The 25051-nt window shown below is 41.4% G+C and overlaps 1 protein-coding gene across 1 annotated transcript in view; it reads right to left on the bottom strand.

The window, feature by feature from the left end:
* REPS2 (RALBP1 associated Eps domain containing 2) overlaps positions 1-23407 on the bottom strand; it is a 66312-nt gene extending 42905 nt beyond the window's left edge. The window contains exons 1-11 of the mRNA XM_010581595.1: positions 23402-23407; positions 22826-23080; positions 20799-20922; positions 18398-18546; positions 16743-16866; positions 13854-13951; positions 11934-12072; positions 9807-9870; positions 7972-8114; positions 5048-5142; positions 77-146 (exon numbers count right to left, since the gene is read on the bottom strand). Coding sequence (XP_010579897.1) covers positions 77-146; positions 5048-5142; positions 7972-8114; positions 9807-9870; positions 11934-12072; positions 13854-13951; positions 16743-16866; positions 18398-18546; positions 20799-20922; positions 22826-23080; positions 23402-23407 — 1267 coding nt within the window. The remainder of the gene's footprint in view (positions 1-76; positions 147-5047; positions 5143-7971; positions 8115-9806; positions 9871-11933; positions 12073-13853; positions 13952-16742; positions 16867-18397; positions 18547-20798; positions 20923-22825; positions 23081-23401) is intronic.
* Positions 23408-25051: the final 1644 nt, after the last annotated feature.

Genomic DNA, 25051 nt, shown 5'->3' on the forward strand with positions numbered 1-25051 from the left:
GCAAATACATGGAATTACTAATAACACACAGAACTTAACCCATAACGGAGGTGGGGGGGGGAAGTGATTTGAATACCTTGTTTGTCATCTTTCTTTGCATCTTGTAACAGGGCAGAATTATCAGGTATCTCTTCAGCTGACGCCTTCTTAAAGAAAGATGTATTTATTATACTGATTGGCATAGCACCCACATTTCTACAGTCAAATATTTAAGAATACAGATCAACACAAATAAAGGTGATATTCTCTCTTGCACCATGATTTGTTCTGTAAAATAAAGGAGCATAGAGGACCTTCAAAAAGACAACTGTAACTCTGCTTTTCAAGGTACAGCAGTTCCACACCTGAAATTAATTTGCGAAGCACTTCAACAGTGACTGACAAGAAACTAAGGACTATATGCAAGGGGAGACTTCTCACAACATGGCAATGATATTCTGTGTTTTCTTCTCTCTGTGGGTGTAACACCTGTGTTAGGGTTGAGGAAACCTTCTCCAGTCCCTTCACCAGAGTTACAGTCTCCATCAGAACAGACTCTCTAGCCAAAACTCAAGCCATACTCCAGAGCCCAGTAGTTCTGCATCTAAAGTCTTCTGGCTGAGGTGGCTGATCCTTGGACTACTCTTTTCTTTGAACATGCAGTCACTGAGATGGGAAAACAAACTTCATCAGCATGCCTGCTGGAGGCCCATTCAGGCTTCTGATGGGAAAACAGGGAACTTCTCCCCAGCCTTATTCCTTAACTTTTCTTTATTTCAGCAGCAATTTACAATACAGGCATTTGTTGTAACTTCTGCTGTGTAGCTCACAAGAAGAAACGAGGAACAAATTCTACTACCAGAATCTGCAAGAACAAGGATATACTCTGAAGCCAAAACAATAAAGCAAACGTCAGAATCCCTAAGCTTCCCTAAATATTAAGTGCTGCTGGTTTTTCCCAGGGAGCATGGAAGAGGTTAGGCCTAAAAATGGCCTGAAATCCATTGGGCCTAAAAAAAATTACTTCAGAAACACAGATTTTGCAGATATTTAAAGAAAAAAAAAACCAAAACAAAAAAACCCCACAACAACAAAATCTCAAGTCAGTAATTCAAGAAGGCCAAGTCCAGAGTAAAGGGCTATCAGATCTGTTTTATGAAATTGCATGTGGGATTCCCTAATGCTTCTGAGGAAGCAACATAGCAAAAACATGGCTTGAGGATTGGCTTCTGAAAACATTTGTACAAAAACTTCACATCCCTAGCTAGCCCTGACTCTCTAAAGTAAAGAGCATCAGACTAAAGACCTAATTCAGTGCATGCTTGAATTGATGGAATGACTCTCACAAATCTCAATGAACTGTGAGCACATTTCTGAGGGCGTTTAGAGCAACCCCAGCCAGTCATTTTATGCATATAGTGTGAAATCTTGTGTTTTATCTTTAAGCTTTTGGCAGTGAGAAAGCTTGTGGAAAAGAGCCAAAGGAATGAAAAAAAAAAAAGAAAAAGAAAAAAAAAAAAAAAAAAAGACCAGAACCAGAGTGGGAGACAAAAACTTGAGAAGAAAAATAGGAAGACAAAACCTCCGTGGTTAAAAAAAAGCAGTCACCCTTGTCATTCTTGAGCATAACATTAGCAGTCTTTCTGTGTTTCATAAGTTTAACAAAGCCTAGCATTCAGGTGACCTGTCACCTGCCATTATTTTCTATATGGATGTATTCAGGAACTGTTTCCATTGTACTGCAGTACTGTAGTTCAGCAGTCACAGTAAAAATAGTCTTCCGAAATTAATAAATTAAATAGCCTGAATGGATGATAGCTGGGAAGAGACAAAGACATGGAGGTAATGCATAACTGATTGCATTGATAATATAATATTTTTAATTTAGTGATCAAGTATCTAAACTATATTTCCTCAAGTAACCAAGCTACAAATTAAATTGCAACAGTGAATTACTGCATTTCCCACAGAGGGAGATGAATGGGAGATGAATCACTGACCTTCCAAATGATACTCATTCAGTGTATTAATTCTGAACATAAAAACATCAGTTGAACAAAAAAAAAATCAAGTCAAAATCATTCTCAAACCAGTTTTGAGAAGAGATTTTATAGTTCATTAATTTTGGATAACAAAGGACCAAAATAACAAGGCCCTGAAACAAACTGAGAGCTTTGCCCTGCATGTCTAGGACCCAGACAGTGAAGAAATGGAGCAAAACCAGTCAACAATTGTGATATAGTCAGGAAACACTATCTGTGCTTAGCCAGCAGGCAATCATGCTACAGATTCTTCTTCATTTTCATCCTAGCCATAAAAAACCCTCTGATTTTGCAGAACATCCTGCCACCTTGCAGAACCTAGGAATGGAGCAGAAGACCCAGCTGTTCCCCAAGAACATTATCTGACTACAAAGGCAGCACAGTAATCTGCAAGTTAGTGGCAGTTATGGTGAGAATCTCTCAGGAGGAGAGCACAGAGATAAGGCAGAGGAGGTCTGAAAGCTTAACTGCTGAAAATCGAAGTAAATATTAAACACAAAATGGGGGATTTCTTGTTTGTTTGGGTTTTTTACATTTTGTGCTGTATACCCTCTACAGCTATTTAATTATTACTATAATATTCCTACTATTATCGTCTCCACTGCAGCAGAAAAATCTAAAAAGCAAAAAACCATACAATTTAATTGCTTAGGAAGTCATCTCCTTCTAGATTTATCCTTACTCTGCACATACATTCGAGGACCACAAACAAGAAGAGCCTAAAAAACAGACACTTAATAAGATTATAAAATTGTATTGGTTAGGTTACTGAAATGACATTTTATTTCCAAGAAAGACAAGATGACTCTGAAAGCAAGATTTCTGAGCTTTCTGAAAGATATAAAAGAACTTTCTAATCTCACAGTCCCAAAGGCTGCACTACTAAAGAGCAAACTTCCTCACAACTCTGCAATAACCAAAGACCACTTTGCTTATCTGGGTAATCACTTGTGAAGCCGTATGCTAACAAAACCAAGGACTCCCTAGGCCACAGAGAATACTGAAGTAGATCCTGAAGTCAAGAAGTTACATAAACTGAAGCTTTTTAATTATGTGTATAAAAGATACATCATTGTATGTTTATTTATATTTTAATATAATTTAATTATGTACTATATCTGTATCTTTTTTTATATAAGCTTGTGTATTTGTATATGCACATGAAAATGCAAGTGAAAAAGAGAAGCTGAGTCTTGCCTACTGACAAAAAATCCCATCCAAACAGGGATGTGACAGTTTCTAAGCAGAAGACAAATAACTCACTCCAAAACCGAGTATCTTTAGCTGATGCAGTGAGTTAACTCAAATACTCAGTTGACTCTTACTGCAGTCTGGAAATGGAGTTATGTATATACATACAGACACATGCTGACATCAGCAAATGAGTTTTCAATGCAAATCGCTTTGAATTTTGCCTCTTACACTTGTTTAAATTGCAAACCAATATGCATCTATGCTAATGAGGCACACTCTCAAGGGACTGTTGAGCTTTGCCACACAACAGCACAGTGAAGAAGTGCTAGTGCAGCATGGCCTGTGGCACAATCTTGCAGCCCCCTGTGAACCACCCTCCCAAAATAAGGTCATATGCAAGGGACAAGGCTGTTCCGCTGCAGTAAAGGACCTGCCCACGCTGCCAGCGTACCAGCAGCCTGCACTACCAGAACAGCGGCGCTGCTTTCAAAACCCAGTGTGGCTGTACTCTGCCGAAGCTGCTGTACAAAGAGCAATACCACCTAGGGAGACCACATATATTTTAACAGTTCCAGAAGATAAACTGGAATCTCAAAGCGCTGGCTGCAGCATTGCCCAAAGTGAACACTGCACTCCATAGCAGCTCAGGAAAGCCCGTTTGGTGGTACCACTACCAAGCTGAATTTGATGAGGGAACAGCTGGGTTCTGACCCAGGAACTCCCCAGAGCAAGGCACAGGGAGCAAACAACTGGAGAACAGCCTTGCTGAGCTGCCATGACATACCATTACTTTTTAACTTGGAAGCAGCGTCAGAAGGGCCCATTCCTGCAGTCAGTCTGCCATATGATTTACTATCTTAAATATTAAACCCTTAAATCCCACAGCATATATATTCAGAGTTGCAATATCCAGGCACAACTCGGTGGCCATGGTTAGTTCAGCTTTACAGGATCTTTAAAGTTTCATTTTTTAACATCATTGATACACTCTTCTCCTTAATTGAGTTTTGCTTGCAACAGTCTTCCATTACAAGGCTGGCATCTGTTGTGATATGCTACAATGGATCTCCATTCTTCCCTCAAAACACTCTTCCCAGCTCCTTACAGTTACTACCTAGACCCTTAGATGGTAGTTGCTTAGACTATGAAAAGGCTGGATATTAAAATGGAGACTGAATCACTTAGAACAGAACTATGCATGTCCATACTGTACAAAATCTTGGATAGTTTCAGCCTCCAAAGAAGCAAAGTACAAGGAATCAAGACAAGCCAAGATATTTTTCTTCTCATCATCAAAACTGGGGGAGCAAGTGTGGAAATGGAGCACTGTAAATGGAAGAAACACTCAAGAGCTACACAGTCAGGAGTGCCTGACGATAACAAGGTCTGTGCCTGAAGTCTCACATTTTTGACCAATTCACATTCAGGAGATACTTCACCTGAGCACAGTCCTTGTGCCACCACCCCTCCTGCAGCATGGGCTCTGCCCCTCATCGCCTGCTCCCAACGCCCGAGGGCCAAATGCAGCCCCATGGGACACAAACAGGTAAGGGGTATTTCTCTGCAGACTCCAGCATCGCACGAGGCTGGAGTCCCTCAATGACTACTGTGAACTCTGTTATGCAGGAATATCTTTTGAAAAGCCTGTCAGCCCTTTCCACACACTGAAGAAATTGCTGAGAGAGAAGTTTGAGATGGCTTAATGGCAAGCTTAGAGACTTCTAAAGTCCTCTCAGACTCGCGGTTCTGCTGCTACGCATACCACAGCCATTGTGAAGCTGTCCTATTCCTCTGCACTCTGCAAGGTAACTACCCTGCTTACGCCTTCTCACCTCCGTCCGACTGAAGTCCCGAGTGTGCTGACCACCTGGCAACGACTCAGAATAAGAATCAAACAGTGCGCAGTCACGCATGGGCTTCAAAGAAGCTGCAGGGGAAAGAAAAAGAAAGAAAAAAAACCCAAGCAAGACATGCCAAATCTTCGGTTAATACACACTTCTTAAAAACCTGCTCCAGCACCATTTTAACCTTCATTTCTACATATCAGAAGCCATGGATGACAAACACCATGAAGAAAATCTGCCTATCTTGTATTTTGAGTAAGTCAATGTCATGCAAGGGATAGCATGTATAATTTCTGTTGTACAAATAATTGTGAAATTTGGGAGAAGTGATCCTTAGTAAACATTAACTGCCAAACAACAACTATTTGTTTGCGTTTTTCCTCCTCACAGTCCAGTATCAACTTAGTTGACATTATAGTTTATATCTTGCCATCTTAGGAATGTTAAAGGTACTTACCAAACCTTCAACTCCAATTTTTGACATTTTGAATACTGAAAAGTATAGCAGAACCTACGTTATACCTTAAAATTGAAGGGCAGCAAAAAGCAAGGACACTAAACACAGTAGATGCTGCAGTATATACCATCTTTAACTAAACAGCATTGAGAGCAGGGAAGGAAAAAAAAAAAAATCAACTCTAACTTCTCACAGGAATATTCACAAGAACCTCATTTCTATTCCACAAGCTCAGGTCCTTCTGCTGATATCACTCTGGGATTAGTTCCTCTGAGATAAATCTGTCTTAACAGCTGGAAAACAGCTTTTCTTCAAGATCAATATACTGAAAGGCAGAATAACCAGTTCTCACATCAAATTTCTAGTTTCTGACTAACATCTAGTTTTTCTGAACAAATTAAGCTCTTGCAAATCTGTCTTAATGTACAGTACAGTGGGTTACGTACAGGGCAAATAGTTTTATAGATTCTGTAAATTAGTTTTAATAAAAACTTCCAGAAAAGAAGGTGGTGGGTCAAATTGTCAATGGAGCTGTGCCAGGATAGCATTTGGACCTGCGCTTGTAGTTTACAGAACAAGCCATAAAGCTAGCAAGATCAATTAATTCTTAAATGTTCTGTCTTGCACTCCAAGTCACTTTATTTGAAGCTTTAACACTCTTATCAGATGCAAGTATTTCACTTGAACCAAATTCTGCCTCATTCTGGAACAAATACAAAAACCTAATGAAAAACAGTTTCCAGTAATCTTCATCGGGTTCCTAACAAGCCCCCCCCCCGCAAAAAACCTACATTTCACAGAAATCAAATTATGAAAACAGAAAGTTTCTCCTGGCAATTTCTTTTGACATTTAGGTAAGTGTATGAGGCACTTGCGTACTTATCAATGCTTTCATTTCAGAAGTTCATACAACCAGGGCTCTATGCTTTCTTGTGATTCACGGTGTTACAGTGTGTTGAGATGTTCTGTTTTTTATTAATGGAAGTCTTTCAAAAGACAGATTTCTGAATCCTGACTAAGCAGCAGAATGAGCGCAAGACAGTTTCAGACCCTCAAGCTAACCAGAATTAGCATATTAGCTGAGGTATTTAGAGTGCCCACAACAAACAATTAGCCCTTTCACCTCTTCCACATAGATCAGCTTGGAATGCTTGGTTGCGTGCAACACCACGAAACAATAATCATCTAAGAAAATGGTAAAGACCACAGTGCTGAAAGGGACAAATTAGGGAAAAAAAGGACTCCCAGGGAACAACCACAGCTTACCATGCTCTTCCTCCCATTGGCATAATGATTCCCTACTAGTAGAGTTTTAACCAAAAAGGCTTAATGTGAAGACACACCAACAAGAACCTGCATGGGGGAGCTGACAAGCTAATTTTCATGAGAACAGGCATGAGAGTAATGAACGAAGTGGTGGTCCTTGAGGGAAAAGGGTAGTTGTAATTATGACAAGGGAATGTAATTAGAGAGACTAAAAGTGATGAAGACTTGGAAGTGCAGGTTTTACAGGAGCTTCTTGCTTTGGATATGAAGATAGTGGATTATAAGGAACATGACTCCACCAGAAATTACTTCACAAATCTGATACAGGGTGAACATTTAATTTTCTTAACTCCAGCTTGATTTGCTCTTTTCCTGTCTTTTAATATATTCAGTGTCATCAAATTTAATGGAGATTTTATTAGGTCTTAAATATTATCCCTTAGCACTGTAATTATCATCTATGATTAATCCTCCTTGCCCTAGAAAGTCATGCACATTTTTTAGATGGAACAGTATATATTTCAATGTTAATTTATAATTAAAAGAGACATAAGTGAAGAGAACAAATGAAAGGGCACGTCTCTCACTGCACATTGTTACTGAGATATGTTATATTTTGGATTAATTCATCCTCGTGCTACACAAACTGTTGTAATCCCCCTGTCATTACTGCAAATTACTTACAGAAGAATCTGTGGATTACATAAAATGAATTACAAAAAAATTCAAGCTTTGATACTGCATCTAACAAAATATATTAGCACAGTAAGTTCTAAAGCAGTCCAGTATTGTTTTCAACACATCTTCAAGAGAGAGACCCTTCAGGGAAAAATCATTAAAAGAGTTAAAAGCCATATAAGTCTTGTTGAATTATCTTTGCTACAGGTAATCATCTGCCACTTCAGCTATAATGACACCTGAAGCACACTGGAGCCAAGAGGCAGACATTAAGAGGCAAGTAACTGCTACACTTTGCATCACTATTTTGTGCTTTTATACATTCCTTCTTCAGCAATCGCCTCGTAAGCACAATTAAAACCACACACATTAAAAAGCAACTGGAGAGTCACTATGCAGCATAGAACCCTGCCCTACCTGCAGGATGGAAAATGAAACAACCTGTCCTACACACACGTTGGGTACCTGAGGCAGGTGGCTACAGGAACACGACCTGCCGCAGGGATGTTACCTGCTTGAAGGTACTCAGGCAGCAGTGTCTCCGGCAGCGTCTCCGGCAGCTGGTAACCATTCTTCCTCGCAACCACGAGGTGGAAAGCGGCACAAAACTCTGGGAGTGTCAGCGCCCCGTCGCAATCCACGTCACACAGCTCCCTGCAGGTATGACAGGCACACATTTTCCAAGCCATTACCTCAGGGAAACATATGGGTGCAATCACAGGGGAGACAGAAATGCAACTTTGAGAAGGGTTATTTTAATACAAGACAAGCGTCTCTGTCATTTGCACTTGATCCTAACTTGCACATTTGTCTCGGGGAAGGTGAAGCAAGCTAATTTTCTAATACTGACTTGTCACTTTTTTCTTTTTTAATAAAGTACTTTTTTTTTTGTTATGCATCATACCATACAATACGATGATACATATATATTATAACATGAAATACATATCCTGTACTTCCAAGGCTGAAATTAACCTTCCCATGGTTGGAAGCACTTTTGGCCAATCCATGCAGGATCTTAAACTAGTTCAAGCAGAAAAAGTTAAAAATGGACTTCAGCATTGGTTACTTAGCACCATTGACTAGCCTCAAGAAAAGAGCTAAATTAATGCTCTTGACAAGTTTAAATGATATTGTTAACTTCTCACTAAAGCGGATCTCTATTTAATTCTAGGATTCTTCTCAAACACTAAAACTGAACTTCAGAAATTCAAGAATTCAATTTTATAAATTAACTCTTTGCAAGAACTGACTAATATTTTATCATGAGCACATGGACTAAAACAAATAAAGATGTAACTTCCTCCTCATTGAAAGTAATGAGAATTTTTCAAGCTGTTAAGGTTATAGTGACAAAGAATGAAACATTCCATGTGTTTAACACAGCGACACAACCTGATAAATCACATCGTCACAAAATTATAATTATCTACTAGAAAGGAATACTCTTTAAATTTTGCACAGAGAACAACTTGTGTCAACAATAGAAATAAAATGTGTTTTGTTAACATATTGGATTAATCCATTCTTCTTAAGCAATCTTAAATTTAGATTCCAATATTCACTTCCCCCAACACTGTGTTTCTTCAATTGTTTTTTTCTTTTCACAACTGACAATCCGCTTTGAAAAGATTCCAGACATATTCTTTGACCCCGACAGATGTTCAGGCTCTTGCAAGCTTTTCTTCTCATCTCCCTTCATAAAAGCATATATAAAAGTAAAATCTCTATCAGCATTTCTGATCAACATTTAAAACTGTTTGTTCCTCCTGTCTGAGATGCAAGGATGACACTGAATTACAAAGCACCATGTTGTTTATGAAAATATAATACAATCCTTGTCAAATTTTATCATGTACAGTTCCATCCGCAATCGTTTCTAAATAAGCTCATTAAGTGTACTGGTTCATTAGAAAAGCACTGATTAATTATGTAGTTGTACTTTCTAAAAATTAGGCATTAATTAGGCCTCCTTTGACAAAACACAGCCAGAAACATAAAACGAACAACACATCTAAAACATTCCAGAGGTGCTTCTTCTCTGTATCATTTCATGAAAAATGTCAGTTTGAGCTACGGATGCTGCTTACAATATACTTAGAACTGCTCTCAGTTATATCACTGTTCAAACCTTCCCAGTCCTGCTGAGTAGGTGAACATCTCTCCAGAAAACAAACGTGTCAGGAAGATCAATGAGTACCCTGCTGCTGGGGCCTGAAAGTGATTCTGGAGATAAGAGTAATAATTGTAATTGAAGACACTTTCCAAAATTTAACAAGAACTCTTGAATTAAGCATCTTTTCAAAAAAACAGGATACACATCCCCAACACTATTACAGTACTTACCAGATGTGAGAAAGCTCTGGGATGGGCAGCTTTGATTTTGTGAAGAAATTCTTTGCCACGGAACCTGTTGGGAAACCATGCCTTATCAACCACTGGAAATTAATTCTCCAATTATTTACCTTTGGCCAGGGCTGCCATGCCAGAAGCAGTTGGTTACTTTACATCCGAGAGATGCTCAGATTAACTGGATGCAAATATAGCTGTTGGACTATTTGTCTCTTGCTGAATAAGTGACAGAGAAAGCCAGACAGAGCTGTTGACCTCATTTCCCCATTCCCTCCATATGGGAAAAATAAATAAAGGAAAACACACTTTAGTACTACTGATTCTAACCAGCATAATGAGTATGTCAGCAATGATGAAATAATGGACACAACGGCTCTGCTTCACCCAGGCGCCATGTGTGTGGCGGTACAGTGCCGTAGTGTCTGCACTGCTCTCCCAAGACGCTGCTTCAACCATGACTTTTCCCTCCAGTGGCTCAATTTTTATGAAAAAAAAAAAAAAAACCAAAAAAAACCCACAACAACCAAAAAACCCCCAAACAAACAAACAAAAAACCCCAAAACCCCCAAACAAAAAACGAAACCCAAAACCTAGGAGATTCAGATAGCCCACAGCTACTGTCCTGTTGCAGGCATCCTCAGTCACCCTGCCACAACAGCCCTTCTCATTCTTCTCCTAGATAACAAATCCACTTCTTCACCATCCCATATCATGGGCTATGAGCAGTACCCTGTAAGCCCTCCCTGGATACAGGCTTACAAAACGTAAGGCAACATAAAGCACAGATTTCTAGGTCTATATCCCTCTTCCCCTTGGGCATTCAGGTCCTATTACCTACTGCAGTACATAAGAAAAGCTGGCACTGGGGCAGGTCCAAGACTCACCTAGCACAGCACATCCTCCCCAACACTGGATGCCAAGAGAGGAATATGTGACCATGACAAAGCCACACAATAATAATGCAGCTCCAGAATACCCCCCAACCTCTGAGCACCTGCAATTCAGGAACTTTCTCAACCAGAGGTAACATTTAAATATTCAGTAACTTCTGACAGATTTTTCAGTCACAGATTTCTCAAATAACGTCTTAAACCTGGACAAACCTCTAGCATCTGTATCACCCTGCAGCAAGGATTTCTACAGCTTAATTATTTCAGGATGTTGTAGAAGCTCAGATTTATAATTTATAAACAGTAATTCTGGATGTGCAGGGACTGCCTGAGAATCTTGCTTAACATAAAGGAAAACACACAGCTACCCGAGAGGCTCTGTATGCGTATACACATGCATACCCAGTTACAGACATATGTAAGTCTGTGAGGAAATACAAAGTTGTTGAACAACTATTTTCTCTTTCAAGCAAATTCTAAAAAGGAGACCTAACTGAGGCAAAGAACTGGTGAAGCACTAATTTCTGTCAGCAGTGCGTAATTTATTTATTTTGGCTGGATCCGAGCCTCCTGAACCCCAGTAATACAGCAGGGCTCAGTAGAACTGCCTCAGTTTGAAACCTGTGACATCTTCCTTGCCAGACCAATTGTCTGTACCCGCAGTGACTCCTCTCACCAGCAGCCTGATCCTCCTATTCGGGATGGAAATGCAATCTCAATACGCTGCTAACAATACTTTTACTGTGTGCGTGCTCTCCAGGGTTTGCTTTTAATCACCTAAAGGTCAAAACCTCAGTCCCTCAGAGCCATAAACACCGAGGCTTGACCACACAGGCCAGTTAACTGCATGCATCACTTTCATCACGTGGACGCTGGCACATTTCTGCTGGGAAAGCAAGCACAACCCTAAGGGATTTCTCAGCTCAATATACACTGCAGGTGTGAGCCACAAATATAGTCAATCAAACACAGAGAGCTCATTCTATTTTTTACTGAATCACCAACATTTCTCCCTTAGATGTAATTGTTTTTCTAAAATCAGGCTATTTAGGAAAAAACATAATGGCCACAGAATTGGTTTGCTTTTTGAGTTGTCTGCCTTTAAAAAGAAAAGCCTATCAACTCTCTCATAAACTCACTCCAGGGAGAAAAAAGAATTTAACTACTTAGCACTTCTCACTGCTCAGCCTGGTCCCTCTACTCAACACGCACAGTGTCTGGTAAAAATTACCTGAAATAAAGGAGTTCAGGTCGGGCTGCAGGGACCTAAACTGGTTGATGTAGTAGTCTCGCTGCTCCTCTGTTATCCTCCAAGGGTCATCCGAGTAGCTGGTGCTGCTGTCCTGTTGCTCCCGCTCCGCTGAAAGAGACTGAAAGGAGGGACACTGGTACCAGCTGCAGGCAGGGGGCCAGAAGGTCACTGGGAACCTCAAGAAACCAGATTGACTCTCTTCTCTTAGCAGACGCATATTTTAAAAGAGATGAGAAGCAGAAATAGCCACGCTGATTACCATCCCACTACTTAACTGTTAAAGCTAAGGCTAGTATTAGGTATCTTTACCCAGGCAATTAAAGGAAGCTTTACATGACGAAAGCTAAAAGAAAAAGGAAAGCCCAATTCATACTTTATTACCTCTGTATTCATTTTGGGGGTTCATTTTGGCTGCCATTACAACCCTGAACTGCATACTGTACACCTGGAACGGATGGAACCAGTAAAGGAGCTAAAGCTGTATTTAAGCAGCACAGTGCATGAAAATTTAGCTTTGCTAAGAAACTATGTATTTAGTCTAGGAGTGGTGCTGTAACTACAGAGCTATACCGCTTCTGGACCCTCCGCTCACCCGGGTAGCTCGGCACACATTACACTGAGCTGGGGAGACATGCAAACCCTTCGAGACCTCCTCAACCTTCTGTCACTTCCCATGGTTTAGGTAAAAATCCTACTTTGGGAAAAAGAATATTCTGGAGGAGAAGGACATTTTATCCATTTATGTCTTTGCTTTCTGATTGACTTGTTTAAGGGAAGTCTGTATGTTTGGTAGGTTGGGTAGTGGTGTCTAGAAGAGGGCTGCTGGTACAATTACTGCCTTTGTTAAACTGGAATGACTTAGTATTCAAGATTTAGGCCTGGATGACGACACTCTTGAAGAGGGAGGGCAAGAGTGAACAATAACCAGGCTCCAACAAGCTCCACAACCCTTTCTCTGACATACCTGTCCACTTCCTAAGAATCAAATGCAAAACACCAGTTCTGAAATACATCAAAAGATCCCCAAAACAGGCAACATCATAAAGCTGTAAATTAATTTTCATTTCAAAGTGCTACACAAATGCACCCAGTTTCACTTCAAGTTAGCACAAATTACGTGACACTACCTGCAGATCTTTTCCTGAGGCTCAGGTGACATTTTATTATGGGTGTGGGGTGCTAAGCTCTAGGGAAAAGGTACAGAGTCTTTGAGTCTTACTTATTTAAGGAAAGCTCTCCCTTAGGACAGCTTTGTCCTTCCATAGGGCAAACTACCTATTTGCATAGTCAGTGCACAGCAGGCATACTGGAACATCGGAAAGATCTGCTTTTGCAACCAGCAGGAAAACATAGGACCCATCTCATAAAAGCAAACAAATATCCAGAAATTCATTTATTCTGTTTGAGATGCGATTTAACCAACTGGGGTGAAAAAACAGAATACACAGAATATTAGGCTATAAATTCTGTGCACGTGTTACAGATGGCATTCTAAATCAAGCAGGAATCTCTGTGCAACCTCATATATTTTAAATGAAAATGTTTTACTTTTGCTATGATAACCTCAATTATTTTTTTTTTTTTACTTTTGAACTGAAGATTCTCAGTCTAGTTTTCCTATCTGTGCTATTTGGTGCATTCTACTTAGATTCAGCAATTTAATTAGTTGGCTTATTTATTTTAATTTCCCCTTCCCATCAGCTTTGTTTTTTTCTTTTTCATATACTAGAAAAGCATGCTTCAGCCTCTAGTCTAAAAACGTGATGGAGAACACTTTTTACTTTTGAAATATGAATTCTTCTGCCTTTTTTGTTTTGGTTTTGTTTTTTGGTTTTTTTTTGTTATTTCTGTTTCATGTTTTATTAGTAGTACTACTGAAGAAAAACATCAATTCATTACCCGATTAAGAGTTGAACAGGTGAGTGCAGGTTTGGTTGCATAATTCCCTGATGATGGTCCATCTTGCTGGTGAGCAGAGTGTCTGACTTCATAAGGTGCTACAGACATTTAAAATAAAGTATATAAATGAAAGGATAATCAAAAAGATTCTACTAGGCTAAAGGAAATAATTAAATACCACAGGGTCAAGAATCTAGCTTGTGAACCTAGTGTCATAGTATCAATATCCATTTTGTCTTCTGCAACAAAATTCCAGCCACATACTTGTCTTTCACATTACATCATTCTTCTTCAGACATTACTGATAAGAAACTGTGTCATATATTACTAGATAACATAGATCATTGTTCATCATGTTGAAATGTATATATAGCCTGTTTATATATTTATACATTTTATATATTTATAGCCATATATAACACAAGAACGCATTACAAATAAGAATAATTCAACTGAGCTGCAAAAAAAATAAGCTTTGACAATGCCATCAAACAGTAAATCACTAATTTTCCATATACTCTTCTTCCCCCTTCCCTAATTTCTGAAATCAGATCAAAATACATGACTCACCACTTCGCAATATTTGGAGTAAAGTTAGTAAAGAAAAGTAACAATTACTTCTTTTGCTAAAATAAGTCACTTGTGTTCCACTGCAGCAAATATAGTAAGCGGTGACATAACAGTACGTTTAAGAACAATGTTTTAAAAATAGGTCAAGTACACAAAGGCAACTCACTTGCAAACTCTTACAGAGTTGAAAACTTCTGCTGCCAACCTATTTAAAATGTACCAGTACAAAGACAGTCTGCATTAGATAGACAGAACTTAAAAGATTCTTGATGAAAAGTGATACCAAGAAATCTTAAAAATTTTGAGCTCAGGAAGACCCTAGCCTTCATAACCCTAACTCCCTTGCTTTCCTGAGCGGTCTTATCCTGTATTGGTATCTATTTTTCTGCCTGTACAAATAACTTCTAATTTCAGAAAAAAAACCCACAGGAAGTTGGGAAACATACAGACACACTTGGAGAGGAGATTTAAGCACAAGGCCACTCTGCTATGTGTTTGCTACCAAGAAAAACTTCCAAAACTATCAAAAAAAACCCCAGTATATAGTCATGGTTGCAGTGCAAAGGGCTGCCCTTGAAGACCCACTGTCCAGTTCCAGGGTCAGCCTTGCAGTACACAGAAGAGCCCACAAGCTCGGTGCTGCGGTGCTAGCACCTCCTGCCCACACACTAACGCGGCGGCTTTCAGACCCACCCTTTCAAGTGCTCTTCAGAAAACTGGAAGGGTCCTAATCTTAAAGGCCAGGAAGAACCAGTAGGTCACCTAGCCTGGCACTTGGTACAGCATGGGCCGAAAAATGTTACCTGCTTGCTGCCACTGAGAACACATTTGGCTGAAGTATCCCCAGTGGGACTAAAACAGGAGAGATTCCCATTCTGGAAAACAGGAGAAATTCCCCTTCTGGAAAGTAACCATAGTGTTCTACACCTCTAGGATTTTACCACCTTAAAAATTCAAGCAGTTGAATAATTAGTTTTAGAAGAAGTTGACAGCTGGATTGGACACTGCTGCCTCTACTCACTTTGCACAGCTGCTGACTTCAAGAGAAATTTCACTTAAGTTACGACTGCAACCAAACTTGGAGGAAAAAAAAAAAAACCCCAAAACCCAAAATCCACCCCCATAGCACTGGCAGATCTGGGACAGAGTCCCAGAAAACAGCAGAGCGCACAACATGTAACACGGTCAGCTGCTCCCGACAGCTCTTCAGGGTGAGGGCTATCTGCCACGTCTTCCTCGCTGGAGTGGAACACGTGTCATACCAAAAGACGACCTTGCTAGTGTTGCTTATTTCAGAAGTCAACCAGCACTGTTTTGATCAGTTGTACCAAGGGTGCGGTGGGGAAAAATCCCATCTCTGAACAAACAGCAATTTACCTAACTGGCAAATGAATGCCTGTGACTCAGTACTAGTACAATTTTTACGTGAAGGCCACTTGATTGTGTTGAACACATTCTTATTATGGCTGTAGTGAGTTTCAAAACATTGCAATAGCTGTTTTTTCACTCATTTGTAAACAAGGACAACAACTGAAGGACTAGCATGCTCCACCCTTCGCTCACTGCAAACACACTAACTGAAGGCCGGAGGGGTGATGGAAGGATGGTATACACCAATGCCTACTACTACCACCCTCCTCGTCACCAGATGTTGCAATTAGGAGAGCACAGGCACTTCACTATTAACAGGAGCTTGTAAAGCCTTAGTAAAACTGGCTTCTGCCCCACTACCCTCTCATTAAAATCAGAATGTTTTGCCACCTACTCTAATGGCAGCGTGATCAAAGACAGAGCATCTATGTAGTGCCTTATTCTTGTCCATTTTGCCTAAGTTACTGTGTGGCACTGTTTTTATATTCATGTCCTATCATTATTTCTGTTACAAAACCAGAGATTACTATCCCTTCCTGCAAAGGAAGGTTCACTGCCAATCTGAAAACTAATATAGCCACTACTGAAATCAGAAGCAGGCTTTTCTTCCCCTCTAATGAAATCAAAAGCATCATGCACTCTGAAAATACTCACAAACACTCTGCCGCTGGGATATATTGCACGTAGTCTTGTCAGAGATTAGGTATTAGCATTTATCTGTGAGCAGTGACATATAAGTCTAACTAATTTACCAGAAAGAGAACAGGATTCAACCATCAAAACAAAATGAGATGACTGAATCGTTTTCCAACATACAGGTCTAATTAAATGTTAAAATCATTAGGCTGACTGTCAGTTGCATTTGAAATTTGGATGCTTCTGAGAAAAAAATAAAAAACAAAACAAAAAGAATTTAATACAGTGTGCACATCCCAGTTTTTATCCTACCTCCATGCTGCTGCTCCAGCCCACTTCTTGATTTACCATATCCGTAACTTAAGGGTACTCTCTGGTAAGTAGATGGAGAAGCAGGAGGTGAGCAGATTGGAGACATCGGTGGAGACTTGGGTTCCTATTTCGAAAACACACCAACACAAAATGGAATTCTGAGACAACAGCAAAAAAAGCAAGTAATCCTGCACAGCAATCTGAATGCGTACAGCATGATGGACAAAGAAAAGGCAAACACTGTAGTTCCCGGAGGCCCTTTATTTCCATGAAAATGCTTGTTAAAAAAACAAAAGTTGGTAAAGACATAATTTGGTATTGAGCCTTCTAGGGGTAAAGCATGGCAATGGCATAGCAAAGCTTTACAATGAACAGCTTAAAGTATTTTACTTCCAAAAGATCCCTGAAGAAGTATATGTAGAATGCTTAATTTGAGTGGGTATCTTTGAATTTGCGTAACACATTTAGTTAGGGTGAGTGCATCCTTCGTGGGAGAGCATTTTTCATATAAAATGTACAAAAAATTAAACTAAATCTCCAAATTGGTATTTTAAGCACTCTGTGGATTTGTAGATGTTACTGGGTATCTATCCTACAGCATTCTCTTCACCTTGACTTACAGATTGTTTAAGAAGAGGATGTGATCCTAAAACAGTTTACTGTGTAAAAAGGAAAACATAACACACCATAGATAACCTAGATGGAGCCAGGGGTTTGAGGGCAGCATTCTGCTTCAGTGTCAGTGCACGCAGGCACATAGACATACGTGCTCTTCTTCCTCATCCTGTTATTCCAGCCGTGTACCTTGTCATCAGCAGCTCATTCCTGTTGGGTTGACCTCAGGCTGGGAACGCCATTTACTCACGCCAGCACACCATGTGATAAATGTGTGTGCACATTATGGGAAGATAAAGCACCTGCCACCAAGCATTTACAACACGACCTGATACGATACCCAGAAGAGAAGGTGTCAGGCCTGGGGAAAATTATGAAAATCAAGGTCGCACTGTGAAGCAACTTGTATCTGAGTAAGTGCTCTCAACTCTCCTAAATACAGGTAAATACAAATCTCCCTTAGGCAGCTTTATTAAATCAGCAGCTCAGAACAAGACACTGGGATGATGTTTCGCTGAGGACAAAAGAAAAGCAGGTTTCTTCTAGACTACTCCTAGGGGAAATTAGAATGGAAGAAAACCTGGTGGCCTTATCCCACACAGAAATAGTGGCTCGTGATTCAACACCTCTTCTCCAATTGAATATTTCTGTAGTGACTAAGGATCATACTGGCCATGAGAAATCGCTCACTTTCCTGTCCTGTTTCACAGACAGATTTCTGTTTGCTGCTCCTCCCCTAGTCCTCGCCAAGAAACAGTGCTGGACTAAGTAGGAGGACAACACTGAAAGAACTTACACAAAATATTACAGGGCTGACAGCTTTATACAAGGTTATATAGAGAAATTCCCTTCAGGGATGCAACTGGGATGCATCAAAATCAAAGCACGGCCCCGATGGGGATTATTTGCATGCCAGGAGTCCATCTCCTGTCTCGTACTGCAAAACTGAGTAAGGCCACGTGAGTGTAATCATTTACAGGACTGGACCCAAAAGGAGGATGCATAATGACATATTGGCCTGAAGGAGACGGGCCTGTTACCTGTTTGTCCCCTTCATCTGTTCTTTTGTAGGAATTTTTTTCCAAAGTTGCATGTGGAACCTGAAATTTAACTCCATGGAGTTCTGCTGTAGTCCCGTAACGTACTTCACTGTCATTTTTCAGCGCCATAAACCGCGGCAGAGGCAATTCTTCATTAAAAGAGAGAAAAACTCAACTGAGACTACAGAACATTAAGAGTACTTTAAGCAGTATCATCTTGTAAAACCAATGAAAAGTTCACCTATAAGATTACTATTTATATTTTGTAACATTTATAAATGTGGAGCTCCCGTGATTATTTTATGTCTTAATAAAAATGTGAAATGTTACACAAAACTACATTGGCTAGCTTAATATATCATCTCTCCATGCAAAGAGAAAGAAATAAGCCTTGTGCATGTTATTAAAGCAAGTGGCAAACTCATTTCCTGCCTTCAAAACATTGTCTATAATGAAAAGAATAGTTTCCCAGAGAAACTGTAGGACTGATGAATTAATCAGTCAGGATCACAGTATGCTCAACACTGCCATCATAAAAGGAACAAATTAAAAATGGCAGGGTTCAGAGATCACACCAAGGCCTGGGGAGACGACCATGTCAAAAGGTCCCATGTTGCATCTGCTCTGCAGGGCAAAAGAGTGACACTTTTTCACTCTTTAAGACAATTCACGATTATTTTGAAGAAACACAGTCGCAGTTTTGTGCACAGTCACCCTGAAAGATCAATACAACTAAAATTAACAGAATGCTCAAAACTGAGCAAAACCATACATCACCTCTGTAATCTTTTACACCTACAGCTACTACCAGGAATAAAAAGAAATCAGTTGGAGTTTGGTGCATGTTACTCACCTCACTCTAAAGGTACTCATAAATTTCAAGAGAAAATGTAATTAACACTGGAAGTGTTTCAGTAACAGTAAGCAAGCAGGATATCAATACAAGGACTGCAAGTACCCTTCTTCGCTCAAATTTGTGGATTATTTGCAGATGCTAGACTTGTAAAACATCCACAGTAAATCTCACTTATTTCAGGTTTCTAATTTAGTTTGCTGGGTTTTGTTGGGTTTTGGTGTTTGGGGTTTTTCGGGGTTTTTTTCAAATTAACATCCTTAAAAAGGACAGCAATGCAAGAGAGAGCACACAAGCTCTCTGTAAGGAAAACTGTCAGACAAATCCAGGCTGCCCTGCTTCATCCCTGGTTTAAACCCCCCTGCCAGCGAGGCACCAAACTGAACCGTGCCAGCTGCATCCCATCCCCTCCACTTGGTCATGAGCTCTGCACCACGGGAGCTCAGCTCACACAGGTCTGCCCGTGCTCACCAGCCCGGCTTCCTTGCCCCGGGATGGGGCAGACCCGGGAACCCCCCCGTGCCTTGTAACATAGGTGACTTCTACATTTCGGTGCCCTTAGAAGGGACACCAGAGTGGAAACTGTGCTGGGAGCAGTGACCCGATTGCGAGGCTATGGGTAGATCCAGCCTTTCCTACCTCCTTCTCTGATCTCACGGCTGGTTGCATCGCTGCCTTCAGCGGGACGGTGGCAAGCACCCTTGCCCAGAGCACAGCCTCACGGCACAGTTCGAATGCCCACCTGGGATGTGGGAGCTAAGGGTTCAAACCTGCTCAGGCTCAAGCCCAAGCGAAAGGCTGTGTGTTTCGAAGCCTGAGCCCTGCTGAGGCAGAGCACGCATCAGCAAGACAGAGCATGCATCACCAAGGCAAAAACATCAAGTTCCTTCTGTTTAGTTGTTATCAAGGTTTTGCAGCTAAAAGGGACCTGCTTTCTCTTCGTTGCTTGAGTTTGATAAGCCTCTTTTAAGAAGCATTTTTCTCCACCAAAAATGGTACATTTAATATTACTGTCAATTCGTTGGGAAGAACAAAGCTGTTTTAAGCTACATCTACTGCACATTTTCATACCTACTGATAGGAAGCATTATGATTTAGTCACCATTACCCACTTATTTCAGGATTATCTGCTAAAACAGATGAGTGTTGCAAGCTGCCCTGCACAGAGGGACCCCTGACCTGCCCATGCCCCCTGCAACATCCCTCCACCCGAAGCAACTCCCACTCTGCGCAGTTGTCAAGATTAGAGGCTGAAGGTGAGAGAGAAACGCATCCCTAGCACTGATCAGCTGTCACTCGTGCCATTCCTTTGGTAATGCCTTTTCCAGAGGGGGGTGTCATCTCAGCTTTGCCACACGTGTAACTCAGCGCAATTTTCTACCAGTCACTTAGCGAATGGAACGTTACCTTCTACTCTTTCTCTGCTCCTCAAAATACAACTGTTTCATAGACAGGTTAGAAGAAAAGTTTACCACCACAGAGAGCCGACAAGCATTAAAGAAAGTGAGAAACAAGTGCATAGCACTGCAAGTAAAATTTGCTACTTACCATTCTTAATGCTCTCAATCCGTACTGGGAACCCTGACTGCGCTGCTGCAATTAACTTCAAAGCAATATAAAATTGAGCGGGACCAAAATAACCCACACGCTTGGCTCCACAAACTTCTGTAATCTAAGAGAGAAGAGACACATTGTTGGTTAAATGCATTTCACTCTCACAGAGAATTTAAACACTTCTACATAAACAAAGAAAAAATTCTTTAAAAATGCAAAATGCTTGTTGTATTTGAAGTTTTCTATTAAGCATATTTGTTTCAACTCAGGACATGGCTGTCTGATCACATTCCCCCTACTGTATCAGAGATAGGTAGGTAGTTGTTAAGCTTTTCAGAAGCATTGCTGTAGCCTAAAACAACTTGGGGGTTTTCATACTGCAAAAGATTTTAATAGCAGGTAAAATGATAACTTGTTAAGTACACTGTCCAGTAAAACATTTCCATTGCAGAAGCTATGGTATTCACAGAAAATTATACTTAATATTAGCCCTTACAACAACAGTTCAGACAGTTACTGTAACTGGAACATAAATGCAACACAAGAAATGCCCCTTCGCGCCGCTTGAGCAGAACACTTTTCTTTGTGAAAAACTAACATGGCCTCAGCACTGAAGTTTAATTTCTATATATACTTCACTGTCTGCTGTTCGCTTCACTCAGCCACCTCTGTGAAACAAACAGCTCCACGTTCACACGCTCAGACAACAGCTAAACGAGCAACAGCTATCAGCAGGTTTTAAGCACAGGCACCAATTCTCCCACGCCTGGAGCTCCCAGATGTTCACAAACAAACTTCAGCCAGGCATTGATGTTAGAACAAAACCCCATTCACCCCAGACACAAAGGGAAGCCCCAAACTGTTTTCCTGAAAATACATCTAAATTAGCAATGTCTCCTGGCTGGCAAGGTGTGTCACCTGCGTGCAGGAGGACAGCGGAGCTGTGCCAGTTCTTCATAGGTAAGGGCTCCTCTCCAGGAAACCCTGTCCGTGGATCACTCCCAAGCTACAACAGCATGACAGAAACTATTACCATGTCATGCATATGAACAAATAGCACAAATGAATAGTCTTATTTTTTCTGATTTATTTTTATATGTGTATATATACACACATACACACACAGAGTGTCAAAATGTGATGTGAAACAATTACTGAAAAAACAAATGTTTTGGAATGGTAATTCTTACTACAAAGAAAATTATCTTCAAGCAAAGTCTTTCTTCTCTGGATGTGGCTTCTGCTTTGACTGAATTTGCTCTGGCTTCCCTCTCTTGCTGTGAGTTTTGGAGATACATCTTGTGATCAAGGAATTAAGCCATGCATCAAGCAGTTTTCTTTTCTCTTACCGCTTGATGAAAAGGGAGACTGATTCTCTGTACAAGGACAGCTTCAATTAACCAGTGCCATTTGCCATTCCCTTTCCTCTACATATCTTTTTTCTGAAGTCACTCTGGCCTTTTTAAATTTTTTTTTTATCCCCCCACCCTGTTGCAGGCCTTACTTCTTTTATTTTCTGGTGGGAATGCAGGGCACTTGGCATGTGCCCGAGATGGAGAGTGCTGAAGCACGATTAAAAATCGGAGTGTGCCGGGGAGGAAGGAACAGGTAGAGGGAACTCTTTGGAGGAGAGCTGCACCCCGGCCAGGGCACGGGAAGGAGCCAAGCGCATCGCACCCACCTCCGTGGATGGCACTATGCAGACCCCAGCGGTGCAGAGGGCTCCCCACTGCCACAGGGAGCAACGCCGTCCACTGCAGGGTCCTGCTGCACCGGTGGGTCCCCTGACAGCATCTCCCAGGGTCCCGTGGCCGCAGCTGACACCAGAGGTGCATGCCCGCGGTGCTGCGGGAGCACCGCCTGCCTGCCTGCGGCGTGGGCACGCTGCCGGGACAGCCGATCGCAGGACCGGCACTGTTTGGAGAAGGCTGGGCAGGTCAGTGGTGCCATTTCTGACCTCCAAAGCAGGCTCCTTCCTTGCCCCTAGATGCTCCTCGTTCACCCAGTCCTGCCGCCCACACCTCCCACTCCTGCACCGTCCTTCCCCACCAGCGGCCCCGGCTCTGTCTGACGCAGAGGCACGGAGCACAGCCGGTGCGGTTCGACCCGGGACACGGAGCTTGCACCACGGCTGCGGCCCAGCCGGGTCCCCACGGGCGCAGCCGCCCAGCCACGCCAGAGCCCGACAGCTCTGGGGTCGACACCGCCGCAGCAGGCACATGGGAAGCCGCCGGCCGGGGGCCTGCTGTGCCGCCCAGGCTGACAAATTCAACAACCTGGGGAGAAACAGACAGAGAAGGGGCACAACCAAGCTGAAATTCAGTCTGGGTATGCGGCCCCGGTTCGTTACGGGAGACGTTTCTTAGACGAAGGCCTGCGCTGCTTCCAAAAGCTGGGCCCCCGCCTGCGCCCGGGCCCTCCCATGGCGGGGCGCGGGTCCTCACCTCCGCCGTGACCCACGGACGGCGCCCAGGATGGCAGCCGCCGTGGCACGAAAAGGGCACACAAAGTCCCTGGGTGTACGAGGGGCGTACCCCAGAGGGCTTTTCCTCTTGGGCTGCTTTCCTGTCATGGCACCCTACGCTCCACAGCGTTACCGTCATCTGCCTTTCCTCTCGCGGGCCGCTGGAAGAGGAAGCACTGGGCAACTGGGACTTTCATGGAGGGATTTGTGATGCTATCATCTTCCTGAAAAGACACTGAGAGTTAATTTTCCATATCTTTTTCTACACTTTGAAATATTAAGGTCACTGAATGCTGTAAATGCTCTGCTTCCTCCTGATATGGAAACATGAATGTTTTATTCTGATCGAGCAGACTAAAAATTTTTATCAAGGACACACTGTCTCTCAAAACTACGGTGTTCCTTCTCAAGCACACTTACAGCCAGCCAACCTGAAACTGCCTCTCTGTAATTTTGCTCTTTGGTGGTAACAACAGAAATAGATTTTTGTAGGCGCAAGCTCCTCTGTGTTATTTGTGCAATTAAATCCTGATCTCTTTGTTAACGGCCCACAGCAAAAGATACAAGCTGACAGACCAGCCAAATTTATTGCACAATTAATTGCAGGTAATCATATAGATTAATTGCAGGTACAGGCATTCACTCTTATGAGGTTCCTTGTGCAGTTAAAGGAGAGGGCCTTGGGTTCCTTCCAGACAGCATTTCATACTGCAGCATCAGGACCGGCTTAGAGCCGCTAATGGGAGCAGACCCTCTCTCCAGCAACCACAGAGGTAGGTGGCAGATTAGCCTTTTATCCAAAATTAATTACTCAGAATATGCTGCTTGCTCAAATTTCCACAGCAGCTTAAACTGAATACTACGTTATTTTTTTGTTTTCCTGTTTTACCTTTCACAGGGTCAGTGCACATAGCCTCTTGATGGCCAGATTACATTTAGTGATATACAATACTGAAATTAAGCTAGTTTGTGTGATATACTACTAAGAGTTTCCAAGATCCATATGAATTAAAGGCATTGTATATGAATACGACACACTGTTTTTTCAAGCTGAAACTCGACTGTTTCTGAAACTATCCCCTGAAATAGAGGGGAAACATCAGTTCTACTTTCATTCAACTGATGTTTAAGAACAAATTCTTTCTATCCTGTCCTGTTGTCAGTTTGGGTTGCATACTATTCAGCAAGCTAGCAAGGAAAGAACTGGTATCTTCTATTAGTGCACTGCTAAATGGTCACACATGTAAATCAAAACAACCTGCATACCTTGATATTTCAAGGGATTCTAATACAGAACTATTGACAGCCAATTTTCATTGCAATTTTTTTTTTTTTAATTCTTCAGCAGAAAACTGTAATCCTCCAGTAACAGCTGAATATTGAACAAAAGTTTAATGAAGAACATGTTGGAAATAATTTTTCATGGTGGCAGGTTACAGATGTTGCTTGCCAAATCTAACCTCAGGATGATAAACAGGATTAGTCAAAAATTGATCTATTCAATGGTTCACGAGGCAAGAACACAATGCTGAGTGAACTAAAACAGAGTTTAAATTTACTGCAAGGCGTAACTGCTTATATGAAACAATTTCAAAAGTCATTTGCCAATTAAGGAAAAAAGTTCACTTCACAAAACATGTGAAAACAACATGGAAAGCTGTAGTGTCTAAGCTCGTGTTTGTTCTCAGTCAGTCCTGGAACAGCACCTCTCAGTTCAATCAGATTTCAGCAGGTAGCCTTAAAACACACGTTCTGTACATGAATCGCACCACCTTCCCTATCA

The sequence above is a fragment of the Haliaeetus leucocephalus genome, unplaced genomic scaffold, assembly GCF_000737465.1.
Source record: "Haliaeetus leucocephalus isolate CR32 unplaced genomic scaffold, Haliaeetus_leucocephalus-4.0 Scaffold795, whole genome shotgun sequence".
In the NCBI taxonomy this organism is placed as follows: domain Eukaryota; kingdom Metazoa; phylum Chordata; class Aves; order Accipitriformes; family Accipitridae; genus Haliaeetus; species Haliaeetus leucocephalus.